This window comes from Podarcis liolepis, assembly GCF_965112155.1.
Source record: "Podarcis liolepis genome assembly, chromosome: 1".
Classification (NCBI taxonomy): domain Eukaryota; kingdom Metazoa; phylum Chordata; class Lepidosauria; order Squamata; family Lacertidae; genus Podarcis; species Podarcis liolepis.
The window spans coordinates 60,290,673-60,308,318 of NC_139554.1; the positions used below are offsets into that span (position 1 = coordinate 60,290,673).

Consider the following 17,646-nt stretch of genomic DNA (forward strand, 5'->3'; position numbering starts at 1 on the left):
TTAACTAGACATTTGCACACACTTCTTGCTTTTTACACTTACTAGAACCCATGCCAGATAAGTCCTTCTGATGTCTAAGGATGGAACTTGATGTCATAGCAGCTGACCTGTGTGTAAGAGCCAGGTTGTGCAGCATGTGTGGGTGCGAGAAGAGAGCCAAGCTATTCCCCTGCCTTTGTTTCCCCATAAAATTGCTCTGCTGCAGACATCCCCCCTCAACATGGGGTTCCCAGACAAGAAGTAACCCCTGCCAGGGAGAAGCCATTTCAAGGGGGAAAGCATGGCTGTCGAGAAGGCTCATGCTACATTATAAACAGTCTCCACTTACCTGCTTTCATATGAACTGGCAGTCATCACTTTCAATCTACCTACCAGTATCATGGTGCTGAAGACCTATAGCTGGTAGTAGGAACCTGTGGCTGTCCTTGTGGTTGAATTCTGACTCTCATCGCCCCCAATCAGTATGGTCAGCAGTCAGGGATTTTGGGAGTTATAGTTCAACAACATATAAAGGGACACAGACTCCCCAATCCTGACCTAGAGCTGAACGTGAAATATTTTTTCTCTTCTCCCCCTTCTGGAAAGTCACTGGCAGACCTTCCAAGTGTTCCTATTGTTGAGGGATGCCCCTGATTTAGAGAAGCTATCCTGGTTTCTGAATTGATCCCAGAATATCCCACTTTTTCTAAGGATGTCCCTATTTTCAATGGGGAAATGTTAGGGGGTATAGAGTTATCCAACCCCCCAGTTGTCTGGAGGCAATTCTGTATAGGGAAGGTTTTAAAAAATGATTTAGTATGTTTTTTATATATGGTGGAAGCTGCACAGAGTAGCTGGGGCAACCCAGTAAGATGTGTGGGGTATAAATAGTAAGATTCTCATTATGGAATGGGACATCCCTGTTTCATCGGAGAAATGTTGGAGGGTGTGCACTGGTGCCTAGAATTAGGTAAATGTATTACAATTATCCATTGATTTTGGAAAGCCCAGAGCATTAATTAGCAGTATCAGAAACAGAAATGTGTTGCTGTATACTAGAAGAGACCTAAAGAACACTAACGAAATCATCTTTATGTGCCATGTTTTAGGCCCAGTGAATGCATTCCTACAGAAGCATGGGAACAGTTGCTAGTGTTGTGTATGAACTTGGCAACCTTTTGGGGCCCATGGGCACTTTTGGAATATTGAGAATGTATTTGACATGATAAAAATGGCTGCCACAGAGGTACGACCACTCACAAAATAGCTGCTGTGGTTGGTGTGAGTAGTCAGAAAACACCCATTCCACAGATGTCAAACTAATGAACTTGAGATCAAGTAACTTGCCCATGAAAATGAGTACAGATGCATAGTCTGAGCCCCCAAATACAAAATTGTCCACTTTGACCCACAGTTTTCTACTCTCTAACACATTTTTTACAGAAAGCAAACCACCAATTTCAGAGAAGTCGAGATTTCTCTCTCTCTCTCTCTCTCTCTCTCTCTCTCTCTCTCACACACACACACACTTTACCCTTACCCCATATGTTTTTCTCCATGTGTCCTGATCACCTATACACACATGGACACCTCCCCCCTCCAACCCCTGGTGCTCAGGGTTTTTTTGGTTTTTTTTAGTCTTCTCTCAGCACCTATGTTTCCTTTTTGCACTCAGCTATAGGAAAAACCCCACCTTCTTGCTGTCTCTTTTCCTTAGAGTCAAAAAGCCCCCCTGCAGGTAGCATCCTATTAGAACCGTTCTCCCTCTTCTAATTGGATGCTACCTGCAGAGAAAGGGAGAGTCAGCAGTTGTAATTGGATGCCACCAGCAGTGAGCTATTTTCTCTCCTCTTTCCAAGTGTGCTAACTAATCAAAATGGTAGCAGGGCCTCCATAGACAACATGGGAGAGAGTGAAGAGAAACTTGGACTGTGTGGCCATTATAATTTATAATTGGTCCGGGGGGGGGGGGCTAAAGAGCTTGATGGGCAACCTGGTAGGTCTCTGTGGCTGCAATTGTGTCCAAAGGTGCCACATTAAGGTCCCCAGAAATAAAGACATTAGTGGAAAAGAAAGCCTCCAACCCCCGTTATCCCTGTTTGTGAAGTAAACATCTTGAAGTAAAAGGAGCAGGAGACCTGTAGAGCCACTGTAGAGTGGCTTTTATGTCATAATTTACCTCAGTACAGCTAAATTTTATTTTAAATATTTCCCCCTTCAGTGCATTTCAGTGCAGACTGAAAAATTATCTTGGATTTGTAACAATCTGTTACAGCACATACCCCAGCTTAAAATTCTGTGAGAGTGATAAGCTTTCTTAGTGAGCCGTATTTCCGTCTGATGCTGATCCAGAGCCAGGGGGAAAAAGTTTCCTTTAGAACAAAGTTAGAACACAGCAATCTGTTTCTATAGTTAGCATTATCAAGTCTCAGCAAGAAGGAAAAAATGATTACTTAAGGGAAGTCTTCCTTAGAGGTCTGCAGGAACTGCAGGATGCTTTTTATGGCAGGTTTCTAGATTTCTTTTCATCATCTGATAAACAAATGACATTGAAACTGAAAACTATTTGATATTATTTTGGAAGAAATCACTCCATTTATATTTTTGAGCTATGAATTTATTGACGTATGCATATATCTGCCTGAAAACGAGCCTTCCCATGTCCAAAGCTTACAAGTGCCTGTAGCACCTTTCATCTCTGGTTGCTGCAGGCATCCATGGAACAATTCCTCCAGCCCTCTCTGTATCAACACTGATGAGGCTATTGAACACATGGCTGCAATATAAATTGGCCCCAAGTTCCCTGGAAATATTCATTGCAATAGTGAAAGGGAAGGGAGGAAATCTACTACCCTAAATTTTGTAAGGGGCACTAGAACATTGACTTTGCTCGTTAGTTAGTGTAAGTAAATGTTTTTGAAAGTGTCAATCTCTCATAAACAGCAAGAGTGTTAGCCTTAAAAGAAGGACTAAGGACTTAAAAGTAGCAATTTTCTCCAGGGTATATGAAGTGTAGGTGGGTTCTCAGGACGCAAGACACAGTGATAACAGCAAGAACCTTTATTGAACTAACAGAACTAAACAAACAGGGGCAAAGCAACTGCTTATATATATTTCTGAAGGCCTGGGCCACTCCCACTCCCAACATGATTGGCTGTCTAAACTTCCAAGCTGCGAATTGTAACTCAGAGTTTAAGGGCCAATGGCAGAGGCCTAAATCCTGAAGTGTTCTGTGATTGGATATCATGTATCGAATCAGAACACAGGGGCTCAGAATCCTTAGTTCAGACTCAAGCTCAGGCAACACAGACCACTGGGTACATAACAGTATAACTTTGGTTGCTTAGTGGTTATTCCAGGATAGCTCACTGTCTTGTTCTAATGTAAAAGTCTTTCCAGATATATTTTCCCCAGTGCTTTTTTCTGGGGGGACACAGGGGGACGCATACCCCTAAACATGTTGTGAATCTAAGTTTGGCCTCAATGAGGGGCAGTATTTCAATATGACTAGGAAAATGAGAGTATCCCTAAACATTTTTTAAGAAAAAAGCACTTATTTTCCCCATTCCTAAAACAGTGCACAAATTGTATAAACATGCCACATTTCTTCCAACTTTTATCACCTTGTTTGTCTTTCACTCTTCCTGCTCAGAGGAACACTTTGTTTTTGAATCTAGCTTATGAAAGAGACAGTGACTTCATCAAAGCTCTCAGGGAGGTTGATAGCTGTTCAACAACGCCTTCAAACCTGGGCCTCAAACATTCAAAAATAGTTATTACACCACACTGTTCCACCCACATATATGATACACATTTAGGCATATACGATCTTGGTCTGATATGGTAATAATACAGGGTGATTCATAATGAAGTATACAGTTTCAACGCACTATAAAGAAGAAGAAGAATGCAATATATCTTATGTTACCTGTAGCAGAATTGTAGTGGAATGTTTAAAGTTTTTTCAGAAACAGTCACAGATGTTCTGTGTGTGCACCCATCGAACCGGTAATCCATTTCTGCTCAAATGCGAGGTAAGATATCTGAATTAAGTGCAGTGGTAGTGGCTGTGATACGCTGTTTCAGCTCTGCTAAATCAACAGGAAGGGGAGGAGTGAATACCTTGTCGTTTACGTACCCCCACAGAAAAAAGTTTCAAATTTTTCATGCCAATCGTAGGTACATTTTCTGCTTGGAGAAAATGCCATCACACAACAGTTACAGATTCCATTTTTCTCAATTCAAGAACACAAAACACCTTCTCTACTGCAAACGCAGCCATTTTGCCTGGCTAGTCACATGATACGTTCGCTATCGCCTACGTCATTTCCCTCAGTAGCAGAACACAAATTTTATGAGTACATCTGCCTCACGGTTCGCAATTGTGGTCCGTGTTGTCGCCTGTTACTGTCTTACAGCATCTGGAAACTGTATACTTCATTATGAATCACCATGTATTATCTCTCCTTCAAAAAGATGTCATGAAGTTTGCCATCCTAAGAATATTTATGTGTGAGAGAATGAGCAACTCAATTTGTTCAACCAATAGGTATTTTAGAGTGTGGTGGGATCACAGTTATCATTTCCCATAGTTTTTGAAATATATTTTTGGGATGGAATCAGTTAATTATTGCCACTAACCACTGTGTAAGTTTTTATTTTCATATTAGTAGAATGTCTTTTTATCAGTAGTAAGCTTTTGGATGTTGTTTCACTTAAAATATGTATTTTTTATTTTTTTTTGTATTGTGTCTACTAAGAGTTGGTGTTCCACAAAGGATAAATTATTATCTATGTATCCAATATTACTTCTACTGTGCATATTTTCTTTCATCTTTTTCTTTCTTCAGGGACACCTTGATAGTAACTTGTACCAACAGTGCCACAAGTATATTTGCAGGCTTTGTCATCTTCTCCGTTATTGGTTTTATGGCAAATGAGCTCAAAGTAGACATTGAAGATGTTGCCGACCAAGGTATGAGAGTTTGTTTCAATTTATGAATGGTATAGCATAGGGTAATGGTGTTTTTTTTCCTAGTTTGCAAGTCAGCCTGCAAATGTACATTGTTCAGAATACTGGGGAAGGGGCACTACCACAGGATCCCAGTCTGGATTGGGTTTACTGCGCCCCCGTTTGTATATTGGGGAAAATAACTCCTATTGGAGTAACTCGGAGATTTTTCTGCAATGCAAATTGTATATGGGAGGTCCCCAGTCTGGATCAAGACCCTGGACTAGGAGGTAGGACGGTTTTAATAATTTGCTCACCTCTGTGATCCCATTCTGGATTGGGCATACAATTTGCATGAGTGGAAAAAGCTCTCAACATGAGGTTATTTTCAGATGTAAATTGCAGGTTTGGGCCAAGGAGGACATGCCCTGAAGGGCCATATGGAAATTCTCCAAGGGGCACATCTAGCCCACAGGCCAGAGGTTTCCTATCTAGCCATAGAGGTTCTGAATTGGGCTCTGGAGCCAGTGATGAGCTAGATGAGGGTAAGGAAACTAAACTTAAATCCAGACGAGGTGCTATTAGTCAAAGGCTTACCTGTCCAGGGATAGAGTATCAGCTTGTTAAGGATGGGGTTACACTCCCCCATAGGCGCCGACTCCATGGGGCTTGAGGGGGCCCGAGCCCCCTCAAAAATTTGTTTGGGGGGGCTCCGCCCCCCCAATAATCTCCGGCGCCCCTCCAGCAGAGCGCCGGAGATTATTGAAGGCTTGTAAACCCTTCAATAGAGTCCCGAAACCCCTCAATGAAACATCAGGATTTCTCAAAGAACCATCGCTGACCAATGGGCATCGTCCAAGGTGAGAGGCAGCCAATCCGAAGTCAGGAAGCAGCAGCCCCGTGTCTGGAGCGCGCGATCCGCCAGGAGAGCGCAAGAAACCGAGAGCAGAAAGCGGGGAAGAAGCGCGCTACAAAATGTAGCAACAGCGGATACAATGTTTCCTCCTGTTTCCTTGTTTCTTGCAAGACAGAAACAGAGGGCGATCCAGGGCTCCCCTCCCTCCCTAGCAGAAGGTCCTTGGAGCTGATTAATAGGCGCAGCACGCTCTCCCCTATTCGCTCACGAGGAGGCGGCGCCACTTTATTTGCATATTCATGAGCTTATTTATTATTCATGAGCTTTCCCGGGCCCCCCCCAATATTTTTTATAAGTCCGCGTCCCTGCACTCCCCTTAAAACAGGGCTGGGGAACTTTTAACCCTCCAGATGTTGCGTTGGCACTTCTGCCACCCCTGATTGTTGGCCATGTTGGCTGAGACTGATGGAAACCAGAGCCCAACAAGACTGGAGAGCCTTGTATTTACTTAAACAATTTGTATACGTCTTAATCACAGTTATCTCTAAGCAGTGTAGAAAAGACCCAATACAATAAGACTAAAAATGAGTTAAAGTTATAAAATCCTTTATAACTTTAATTGAATCCTAATTAAAGTCTGCTGGAATAAAAAGGATTCAGTAAGTACAGGGAGGGGACCTGTCTGACCTCATCTGGAAGCAAGTTCTACTTCTGAAACTCAGCAGTTGTTCTCATGTGTGCCCAACTCTTAGTGGCCATAACTCTTGCCTGACATTAATTTAGGAGGTCCAAATCAAGGGGGATCTGAAATTTCATTTTCTGCAATTAAATTTTCCCAGAGGGCATGATGAATTTTAGAAACTCATTATTTTGATTCCTTAATTTACTTTCCACATGTAAGAAGCTAGTGCAAACAGCCGCCTTATCTATAGTAGTCAAGAAGAAATCTTTAATCAAGAGATGAAAGAGCATGCTTATGAATATATAAGGTCCCCTAAGCCTTCTTGCCCAGAAAAGCTGGCAGTTAGCAGCAGGTTTTAAAGAGAGTTGCTTGCATCACATCACAGAAATAAAAATAATCTTCAACCAACAATTCTTTTAATGCTTGTCATAGTTCCCAAACATTTTGTGAAGTACCTATTTAAATTAACTCTCTTGCTGCTGAATTATACCAGCCCTACTGCATTACAATGTAGTGCAAAAAAACTGACGGGGAAGGGGAATATGTCTACTGTAAATAAAACGCAAAGTGACAGTGAAGAAGGCTTTTCACTGAAAAAGGAATTGTGTTTGTGCCACAATTAAAACCAGTAGGATTAATGAGGGACATTGGATGTCTTTCATAATAATTTTTATTATTATCAATCAACAGATAAATATTAATTTCTTGTGTTCTAGGTCCTGGGATTGCCTTTGTAGTATATCCTGAAGCTTTAACCAGGCTTCCTCTTTCACCTTTCTGGGCTATAATTTTCTTCTTGATGCTTCTAACACTTGGCTTGGACACCATGGTAAACTTGCCTTCTTTCACTTACCTTGCTATTGACTGTTACAGGACCAAAGAGTACATCTTTGATTAATTTTTAACGTAACTGGTTACAAGCAGGAGCCTAGCACATACCCAAGGTTTTAAGGCAAAATAAACATACAAGCAGTACAATTGTATGCATGTCTGCTCAGAAATAAATCCCACTGAGTTCAGTGGACTTAGTCCCAGGTAAGTGTGTTTAGGATTAGAGCCAAAACTGATTTTGAGATTAAACCCCAGTACTAGAATTGACCTCAGTGAAAATATGTCACAGCAGGAGCCATGCAGAAGTTAATTACCACATTCAAGTTGCCTTTGGGATGGAGGAAGAAACAGAAAGGTGTTAATTAGGCAGACCTGTAAAGAGAGTGACCCACATACTGCGACCAAACTTGAGCCAAAATCAAAGTGGAGGTTTTCACTTCATGGAAGGGGCTAGACAGTGGTTCCCAAACCCCCTTCATTCCATAGACCACCTGAAAATTGTTGAGGGTCTTAATTATTTCCCCCCTGTTGTATTGGTTTTACCCATCCTTACTTGGTGTCTCTCAATGATACCACTCATATTGAGAGTATCTAGGCTGCTGAGGAGGAAAGAAGACTTCTGTTTCAAGGGAGGGGGAGTGAGGTGTAATGCAGCTGATTCCATGCATACTTACTCAGAAGTAAGCCTCACCAATATTAATGATAAAAATGCATATGACTGCAGCCTTAGAAGGTTGGTCTCATGCACCTCTGCTCAAAAGTGTTCTCTGTGGTGCTTACTTGAAAGTAAGGATCGTGGTTTACAGCCTAGAAAACTGAATTAGTATTACTCCTCCTTACTGGTGGCTCTCAACAATACCAGCCATATTGAGAAGGTCTAGGCTATTGAGCAGGAAAGATCATCTGCTTCAAAGAGGGGAATAAGAGGGGTGCACAAAATGGAAGGAGAAGGGAAGGAAACATGGTGTTTGGGAACCTGTGGGCTAGAGGGCAGTTGGCTCAAACTTGGCTGTGTCAGGCAAACCAGGGGCAGGTAAGCCTAGTGGCATGAAGTAAACTATTGTCCTAGCAGGAGGCTGATGTTTCCAAGTATGCAGAGCCACCAGGGGTCAAGGAGAACCAATTTTGTAGAGTTGTGGGTTGGTGATGAAGCTGGAGGAAGTGATGATGTTTGGAAACAAGACTGCTTGGGGTGTATTTGAAAATGCAGGGTAGGTCTTGGAAGTAGACACCTTTTTCAGCATACTTCAAGATGTCTGGTGTCTCCGCTGGAGATCAATTCAATCATCAAGTATTGCCATTTTAAGGCATATGGTTCAAGAGGGCCAGAAACATTATGTGGAATGCATGTTGCTTCACTGTTTTGCATCTCCATTGCCACAAATGTATGAGTAAAATTGCTCCAGTGGATCATTTGAACTGATCAACCCTTTACTCAGAGCTATCTGAGTAGTTTTGTATGTTTTAAAGATTATTTAGATTGTGCAGGCCAGCACAGAACCATAGACTTCTATGAGTTGGAAGGGACCCCACTGGTCATCTAGTCTAACACCCTGCAATGCAGGAATCCTGTCCACAGCTCTCCCAGGGTAGGCTCGAACCACCAACCTTCTGGTTAACAGCCAGACACGTTGTCCCATCTGCAACTTCGTATTCATGCTTGCTATTTAACTCACAGTTAATGCAGATTATTGTGTGCAATCTTACAGGAATAGCTTGGTGTAGAGATCTACATTTTTCTGAGTAGAAGAGTCAAGTAGATGATCTTCAAAGAGCTTACATACCAGTCTCTGTTTCACAGAGTGGTTTTAGCAGCAATATTACATATGCCATGTTAAACAAAATGTGTTGTTGTGTGTATGATTACTATTGCCTTACTTGTTCTTTTTTGATATTTCTTAGTTTGCCACTATTGAGACGATAGTGACATCAGTTTCAGATGAGTTTCCAAAGTACTTACGTACTCACAAGCCTCTGTTTACTCTTGGATGCTGTCTTTCCTTTTTCATCATGGGCTTTCCTATGATCACTCAGGTAAAAGTGTTGCCATAATATGTACACATTGCACCCCATGATTTCTCCTATTGCAACAAGGTCTGTTCCTACAATTGGTAGGAAGAAGTCCATAGGATTATTAGGTTTTCAAACAAAATGCATGGATCAAAGTGACATTTTATGTGTGACATGTGATACTGTGGGATTTAACAAGATTACAAAATATGATTTGGCATGAAGGTAATATCTGCATTCTTGCAGTATCTTATTATCATGAATATTACCTTTTATACCACAGGCCACTTCATTTTTAAAATTTTTCATCTTAATTGAGAACAGATCTGTTCTGTGATGCAATGCATTCCAGTATGTATCAGGTGGGAAGAAGGAATTGGACCGTGCATCTGCCAATGTATGAGACAGAATGCATAAAATGGTCTTGCATGTGGGCTCAGATTCCATATGGAACTGAAATATAATGGAATTTCTTTGTTCATGGAATTCAGAGAGTGTTTCCAGTGTGGGTGGGCTACATGATGGCAAGCAGCAGTAATCTAAACATTTTCCTGTCTGAATATTATTTAGTGAGTTGAGTTGCCATACATTATCTCCTAATATCTTTTGGCATGTCTGTTAGTAATTACCTGTTTACTTTTAGGGTGGAATGTACATGTTGCAGCTTGTGGACACCTATGCAGCATCCTACTCTCTGGTTATAATAGCCATTTTTGAACTTGTTGGCATTTCATACATTTATGGTAAGAAAACAATGTGCTATATATCTAGATCACACAGTGATAAGTACATGTGAAAATGTGTTGAGTTGCACACAACTAGTCCCACTTTTAGAAACAAAAGACTTTTATCATTTAATGGTTTGAAAATCAAACATTTCTCTGGAATGTCACTCAGAGTAAGAAAACTTTAATCTTTTTTATATTGCTACAGCTGGACTGCTTAGATAAGCAAGTCATTTGTTACAGATAGCACTTTGTTAAAATTAAAGTGGATGTTCAGTTAATAGCAATATAGGCTATATAAAAGTAATGGTGAAGCATACCAGCCAGATCAATTTGTGTGGTACACAAATAAGAATATAGGTTCACAGTAGCCAAGGTTCAGGTTCTAATAATGGCTTAATAACGATGGTACACTCATGCACTTTTAGTTTGTATAAATAGAATTAGTCAGTCACATAATGTTTGTAAGCAATACAAATGCAAAGTGTGTTTGTATGGAAAGGCACAAGTAATATAAATAATTTGTTCTTAGTTAGATAGCACCCACTGCTTTTGTCTGAAAGCCTGCTTTAAGCAATTTGGATAACTTAATTAGGGCAAGGACCTGTAATAATAGCTTATCAGTAGCACACACCTTCTCCCCACCAGTTAACTTGCAATACACTGTGAATTGCAAGAAAATAATATGTCTTGGATGTATGGAAATTTCTGCCTCCAGTTTTCAGAGCGTGGCATGAAGTATGATTTTTTAACAGTATAATATCCAGGTTTATGTTGTCAGAAGACTCTGAAGAATCCAAGTTCTGAAGGCTGCAATCTTCAAATCAACCACCTTAGGAATCATTCCACCATAGGCACTAAGAATGCTATTCATATATAATCTGGGAATTGCAGTCCCTTCATGTGTCTGAGTCTTGCTTGCACATCTCCAGTCCCTTATGATTGTACATGTGAAATATGACATGACCAGTTCACCTATATCTGAGATTAGCATTTTCATGGTTGATGGCTGTGCAGGCATGACATTGCCTACCATATTTAATGTTAGAAATTAAGCACTGTCGTTAGCCCTGTTCTTCCTTTTCTGAAAATGTACATGTCTTATCTCACATTGTTGGAAGATTAGAGAATACACGAAATAAGTTATTTTATATTTTCATTCATGAACCTTGCAAGGAGGCTAAGAATACAGCACTCTGCTGTCACCCCAGTCTGTTCAAGGGTATCTTGTTTCTTCTACAATATATACTGATATTGCAGTTAAGACATTCCTTTGTGCAATTAAGTAATATTTTGTGACAGATCTTGTAGGGAAACTAGAGTTTCTGAGTGTGTGATATCTTTGGTAAATTGTAGGCACAGATTGTCTGATTAACTGGGGGGGGGGGGGAAATCTGTCAGTCAGTTGAGCTTATTCATTTAATTTTCACCTCCACAAAGTCATTTCTAGAAATACACCAGTTTCTGAATTTTTTTAAAAATAGGAAAAATAAAAGCTCGTGACTTTAGAAGTGGAGTGTGAAAAGTGTTGACATGAATATAAAGCATATTTACTATCATCTTGGCATGGTGGGGTTTAAACAAAAGTCAACTATCTTGATAAGCTGATCAGAGATTTGGTAGTTGAGGTTTTGGTAGGTGAACCAGCAAATCCATTAAAAAGTAGCACAAATCTCTGCACAAAGTGGTAACCAAGAGCCTTACAGGTAAGGAAGGGGCTGCTTTTGAATAATTCTTTTTCAGCTTCTTTCACATTATGCCACCAGATGTCCCCAAGACCATCCGTGCTGCCTGTGATTCCTTTCTCACTGACTCATTGTCTATATCAGAGAGGATCTCATGCTCAGTTCCCATAAACTCTCGGCTAATGACAGCTGCTTTATTCAGCATGAGAAATAAGCACGATGGCCAGCAGAGAAATAACCTATGAATTGTCTCTTTGTGCACTTCTATGTTACGGATGTGGAGAACAGGGGCTATGACTCTTGGATTCCCAAATGGGTCCTGCTGTCACTTTCCCCACTCCTCTTCATAAAACATGCTTGCACTATAAGTCTGCAATGGCACCTCTGTTCATTTAGTCACGCTAACAACTGCAACTGAATTCTTTTGTGTATGTGCATCTGCTGCCTACATTGGAATTAACATGTATCTTCATGTGCCTATTTGAACCCAGATGGATTTCTAGAGAAGGGCAGAGTCCTGCACATTCATGAAGTTCCCACTATTGTAAGAATAGGTATGCTGGATCAGACCAAAGGTAGCTATCCCAGTGTCCTGCTTCCTACAGTAGCCAACCCTATGTATTTTGGAAGTCTGCGAGCAAAGCTTGAAGGCAATACTCCATTGCTTCCCAGTGACTGATATTCATTGGCATACTGCTTCTGATTTGAAAGGCTCTATATAACCTTTACAGCTTGTAGCCATTGATTGATCTATTGTTTCCACAGGCCCTTTTATTTTCACTCCCTTTCTTAAGGATTTGCAGCATATCATTTTCACTGATACTGTACACTACGTTTTTTACTGACAAGAGCACTTTTCTAGCTAGTCACTACCTGTTCATTTGGGATCTTTTGTCTCAGTGTGCATCATTTCACACACACATGAAATCCCATTTGCCATTTTTTTTGCTTTCCGTTTTGGTTACACCCTTTTTGGGAGCTCTTTGCAGCCTAAAAGAGTTTTCATAACTCTGAATAATTTGATGTCAATTATGGCAGATGGTGATCTATGAGCGCTTTGGGTTATTTTCCATTCCAAAGCCAGCAGTAAGAAAGTCCTGGGTTTACACAGGCAGTGTTGACTGGATTACAGGCAATCTAGGAAATTGCTGGGAATGTAAAATGATTCCCGAAGGCAAGCTAGTAACTGAACTGTGACAAGCAGGGAGAGGCAGTCTGAGAGCAGCTCAGCCAATGCCTGAGTGATAAGTTGTTGTGATTGAGTAGCCCAAGCCATTGTTTATAGTACTTTTGATGCCTTTCATCAAATGAACCCTACTGGGTTGGTAGCTGGCCACCCACAGCAGTGGTGCTGAAGAGTATGAGATAGCAGGGCAACAACCCTTCCTTTAGCAAGATGCTATATGCACAGGGACAGTAAGCCTTTGAGTCTCACTGCCAGAATCCAGGCACTGGGTATCGTAAGAAGAAATGAGAGATCTGGATAACTGAGGCTGTATCATGTATGACATATCTGGTTTCACCATTTAAGACAGCTTTTTCCAACCTGGTGCTCTTCAGATGTTGTTGGTCTACAGCCCCAGCCAGCATGGCCAATGATCAGGCATACCAATGTAAGAAGAGGATCAGGCCAATGGCCTATCTAGTCCAGCTTCCTGTACTTACAGTGGCTAACCAGTTGGCTGTGGGAAACCCGAAAGCAGGACCTGAGTGCAGCCACACTGTCCCCACTTGAGATTCCCAGAAGCATACTGCCTCTGACAGTGGAGGTGGAACATAGCCATTGCGGCAAGTAGCCATGGATAGCCTTCTCCTCCATGATAGGAATTGTAGTCCAGGACATCTGGAGAACATTAGTTTGGGGAAGTCTGTTCTAAGAAATTGCCAGTTTCTCACAATCAACTATTCCTATTGGTAAAGGAGCCAAGTCATGTTTGGAAACCAATTGATGCTCGCAGCCTGTTTCCATGGGAACCAACGGAAGCCATACATGTCCTCGTCCAATAAAATTTGGAACAAAATAAGCTGCTGACAGATCTCTGAGTCAGAAGTGGGAAATATCCATAACAGGATTGTGTAGTCTGTAGATTTGTGATGGAGTGAGGTTCTTCACTCTCTCTGCCTGTACCTTTTAACAACAGCAACTGCAACATCCCAAATCGCTGCACCAGATGTTGTTTATGAAATGGGTGATTGCGTACTGCTGTATGTCTCAAGAAGGAAGCATTAAAGTGTCAGGCATCTCTCTTTACATCTTCCAGTTTGACTTACTGTAAATGAATTGAATGCTCGCTGGATATATTGCGAGGCGTTTCAACTTTAAGACCCGCTTATAAGATTTGTATTGCCCCTTTGTGCTATTTTATTGTAATAGAAACACATTACAGACCTAGCTGGAAGTGGAAAGAATTCTCATAAAACAGCATCCTTACAAGCTTTAAGAAACTCGCACTTAGAGAGAATACAAACTGGGTGCTATTCCTGCCTCTAGCAGAGCATTCCTGGCTAGCCATTTCCTCCAGCTCTGCTAAGGGATTGTTGAGAGTCAGCTAAGCTGGTTTGCTTACATGTTTAACTGGTAAATTGGAAACTGAAAGTTTCAAAAGATCAGGAGTTCCTGACTCTTCTCTCTTTCATCCTGAGACACATTATCAGGCAAGATTCAGGGATGAATTGGTGGATTTCACAGCTCTGTTAAGCATAAGAGAGCTGAGATCGACCCAAAATAATCTGAAAGACTTAATAGTGCATCCTTCCTTTCTCTAAAAAATATTGACCCATCCTTACCCTGGAAAAAACTGACCAGTCTTGCTTCTTCCCTTTGTCTCACTCTTGCTCTTCACTCTTTCTGTCTTCACTTTCTTTTTCCAAACCCCACTCTTCATCTCTCTCATTGTCCTCCACTTAAACTGTCCAACCAACATTACAAGTGGTTTTCTTGCTATCAGATTCAAAAGTCTATATTCTAACCTTGTCCCACTTGATCTTTCTGCTACCTTCTATACAGCTGACCTTCACCCTGACTACTTTCATACCTTAGGAATGTAGAAGTAAATAGCTCAGCATTGTCTACAGTGGTTCTCCTGAGCCTTGGGTGAGAGGGTTTTTCCTAGATGCCAGGGACTGACTATGGACTTTTTGCATGCAACAACATGTGCTCTACCACCGAGCTATCACCCATCCTTTCAGTTTTCACAGTTTTGTTCTCTTCCTGTCAGTTTGCTTATTCAATAATGCCACTTGTAGGATGCTCATCTGCTTCACCCCACTCTGTCTGGCTACTTCAGGGGTTTGCTCTTGGTCTTCACTGTGCCCCCTGTACACTGCCTTGAGTCATCACAGTGAATGTCATGGATTTTACAACCACCAGTATAACGATGACACCTAATTATACCTCTCTGCCCCAGAACTGTCCCTCTGTCCAGTCCTGTATACCCAATCCATCTGATAAGTCTGCTTCCATATCTTCTTGTCATGACATACTCAACGTGTCCTTTGAATCCCTTTCCCACTTAATCACTCTTCATTTCCATCAGCAACATCACTGTTCTCCATTGACAGTGCCTTGAGGGTAGGAATCTCTCTATTTTTGTCTATGCAATTCAACCCAGCACAGTGATGGTACCATAATACAAAATCCCTGAAATATATTGACACTCCTTGTGTTGACAGGAATTCCTGCAGGATAACAGCTTTTTTCTGGGGGTACTCAAGGGTATGCAGTACTGGCACCTTTTTTCTAGAAGAAAAGCACAGATTTTTTTTCTAGAAGAGAAGTCTGCTTGAGGCCAGTATGGCTGGGTGGAGGGGAAATGGATGAAAGCAGCATTGGTGTCTGAATGGTGCAGCAACACTTGTATTGATCCTAGGCCATTTGGCCCCCACTTAGGCTGCAAAATGCCTTGAACCAGAACTGCCTCTGAATCTTGACTGTATGTCAAACCCCTTACTTTCCCTCACATACACATTATTACAACTTGGCACATTTAATTGGTAAAGTGCTTACAAATTATTACTCTACAACATTTGGTCTCCTAGTGATAGGCTCAGACAGTTCTGTTCTTTTCTAGCTCTCAGTATGTCCTTTCAGAGTCTGTGCTGATGTTATGTTTTCCAGCATGAGATTAATAACTATAATGGGAAAACATGCACAAAGTGGCATTCAACAGTTCGTGTGAGTGTAGATTATCTTCCTCGCTGCCCTTCCTCCTCCACCTCAATGGATCAGCTGATAGCTTTGCAAGTGCATTCAGGGTTGTGCATGCGCATGTATGTATATGTCTCTCAGGTAGAATAAGACACTTCTTGTAGCACTTCAGTCACTGGTCTTCACATATGATTTCTATCATAATTGTACGTATATTAGGAAAACCTAGGTTAATTTTAGTTTTACCGAGCAGTTGCCATAGTTTGCCATATATAAGGATTTGTCTAAATTTGAAATTTGAAGGACAAACCATCTTTAAACATATTCCTCTCTGTGTTGATGCCATTGGGTGACCTGCTGTGCTATCACACCAGTCTGCAAGTCACCTGCCAGCCTTTGACTTGCAATACCTTCTGTGCTATCCGGCCCTGGCCTTTTCCAAGTGCCATTGCCATAGCTGCATTAACCCTAATCCCTTGCAATCTTAAGATGACTAATTATTAGTAAGAAGCGTATCTGAATTCTCCATCCCCTGACAGCTTTGGACTAAATTCACAGCACTTCAGGTTATTTACATCATAGGCTTTTGAATAACAGTCCAAGACATTTTGGGGCCTGAGGCAACAGAGACAGATAGTGTATCCCCATGGTGGTAAAAATATTGTAATAAACTAAATACTTTTACTGCCCTTTAATGTCTGGGAACATAAGAAACCTAGAGCAGGGATGGAGAACCTGTGTCCTTCCAGATGATGATGGGTTCCAACTCCTTTCAGCCCCAGCCAGCATGGTCCATGATTAGGGATGGTGGGAGTTGTCATCTAGCAACACCTGGAGGGCATTAGGTTCCCCATCTCTATTCTAGAGCATAAGACTAAAGGTTTATTTAGTTCAGCAGCCTCTTTTCCACTGATAATTCTGGGAGACTCATACATAGAATATGATGCAACAGCACGTGTTGTTTGGCCCCTCCAATTTTGTCTCACAAGGAAGCTTATAGAACAATACTGTATTGTGAGGTCTGTCCACAAGTTACACTTAACACAGGTACAAGCTGTCTTGACATATGTACAAGTGTTTGTGTGTGTAAAAGTGTACACTTGTTGCTTTGTAAAACAACCAGGTGTTCTTCCACCCTTTAAAAAGTGATGCTTTAAGCAAGTGTTGCTCTCTTAGTGTAATGTGTTTACATGCCTCTAAGCAGATAAAACAGCATGTCTGTAGGGGGAAGAAAGCCTTTCTAAAACATCTTAAAAATGCTTACAATTCCTATTCTGTATCTGTAATATGAAACTGCTAAGAAACATTTCTGTGCTATTCATGTCTTGACCACTGAGTGGCGCGAGTGAAATGTCAATCCTTACATTTGTTGATTACTCTTACTCTCTCCACATTGACTGTTGTTACTGTGAAACACTTAATATTTACAGAAAGAAAACCCATGCCTTCATATTTTTCTCATATCCATTTAAGCCCATGCTCTAAACTTTGAGACTGAGTTAAAACCATGAACTAAGCAAATGTATTTGGATTTCTATTCAGTATTTATTCCCAAGCCTTTATGGCAGTTACCTTTTCTAAGTATCCAAAAGGGCTTGAAATGTGTATTTTTGAAGGAAAGCTGGCACGCCTACTGCTTTATTGTCAGTGATACAAGTTTAGGAAATAACAATAGCTCTAAAAGTTGTGAGTTGTGATAAAACACCTGGCAACCTTGGACTGTAAATATATTTGAAACAGAAGTCTGTTCCTTGTTTATTTCTCTTCTGCTGAGATCCCC

At 41.1% G+C, this 17,646-nt stretch overlaps 1 protein-coding gene across 1 annotated transcript in view; it reads left to right on the plus strand.

Annotated features, from left to right (window-relative positions):
* The window catches only part of SLC6A5 (solute carrier family 6 member 5), an 87,300-nt gene that overhangs the window by 46,534 nt on the left and 23,120 nt on the right, over positions 1–17,646 (plus strand). The window contains exons 10-13 of the mRNA XM_083463701.1: positions 4,830–4,954; positions 7,185–7,297; positions 9,202–9,333; positions 9,953–10,052. Coding sequence (XP_083319827.1) covers positions 4,830–4,954; positions 7,185–7,297; positions 9,202–9,333; positions 9,953–10,052 — 470 coding nt within the window. The remainder of the gene's footprint in view (positions 1–4,829; positions 4,955–7,184; positions 7,298–9,201; positions 9,334–9,952; positions 10,053–17,646) is intronic.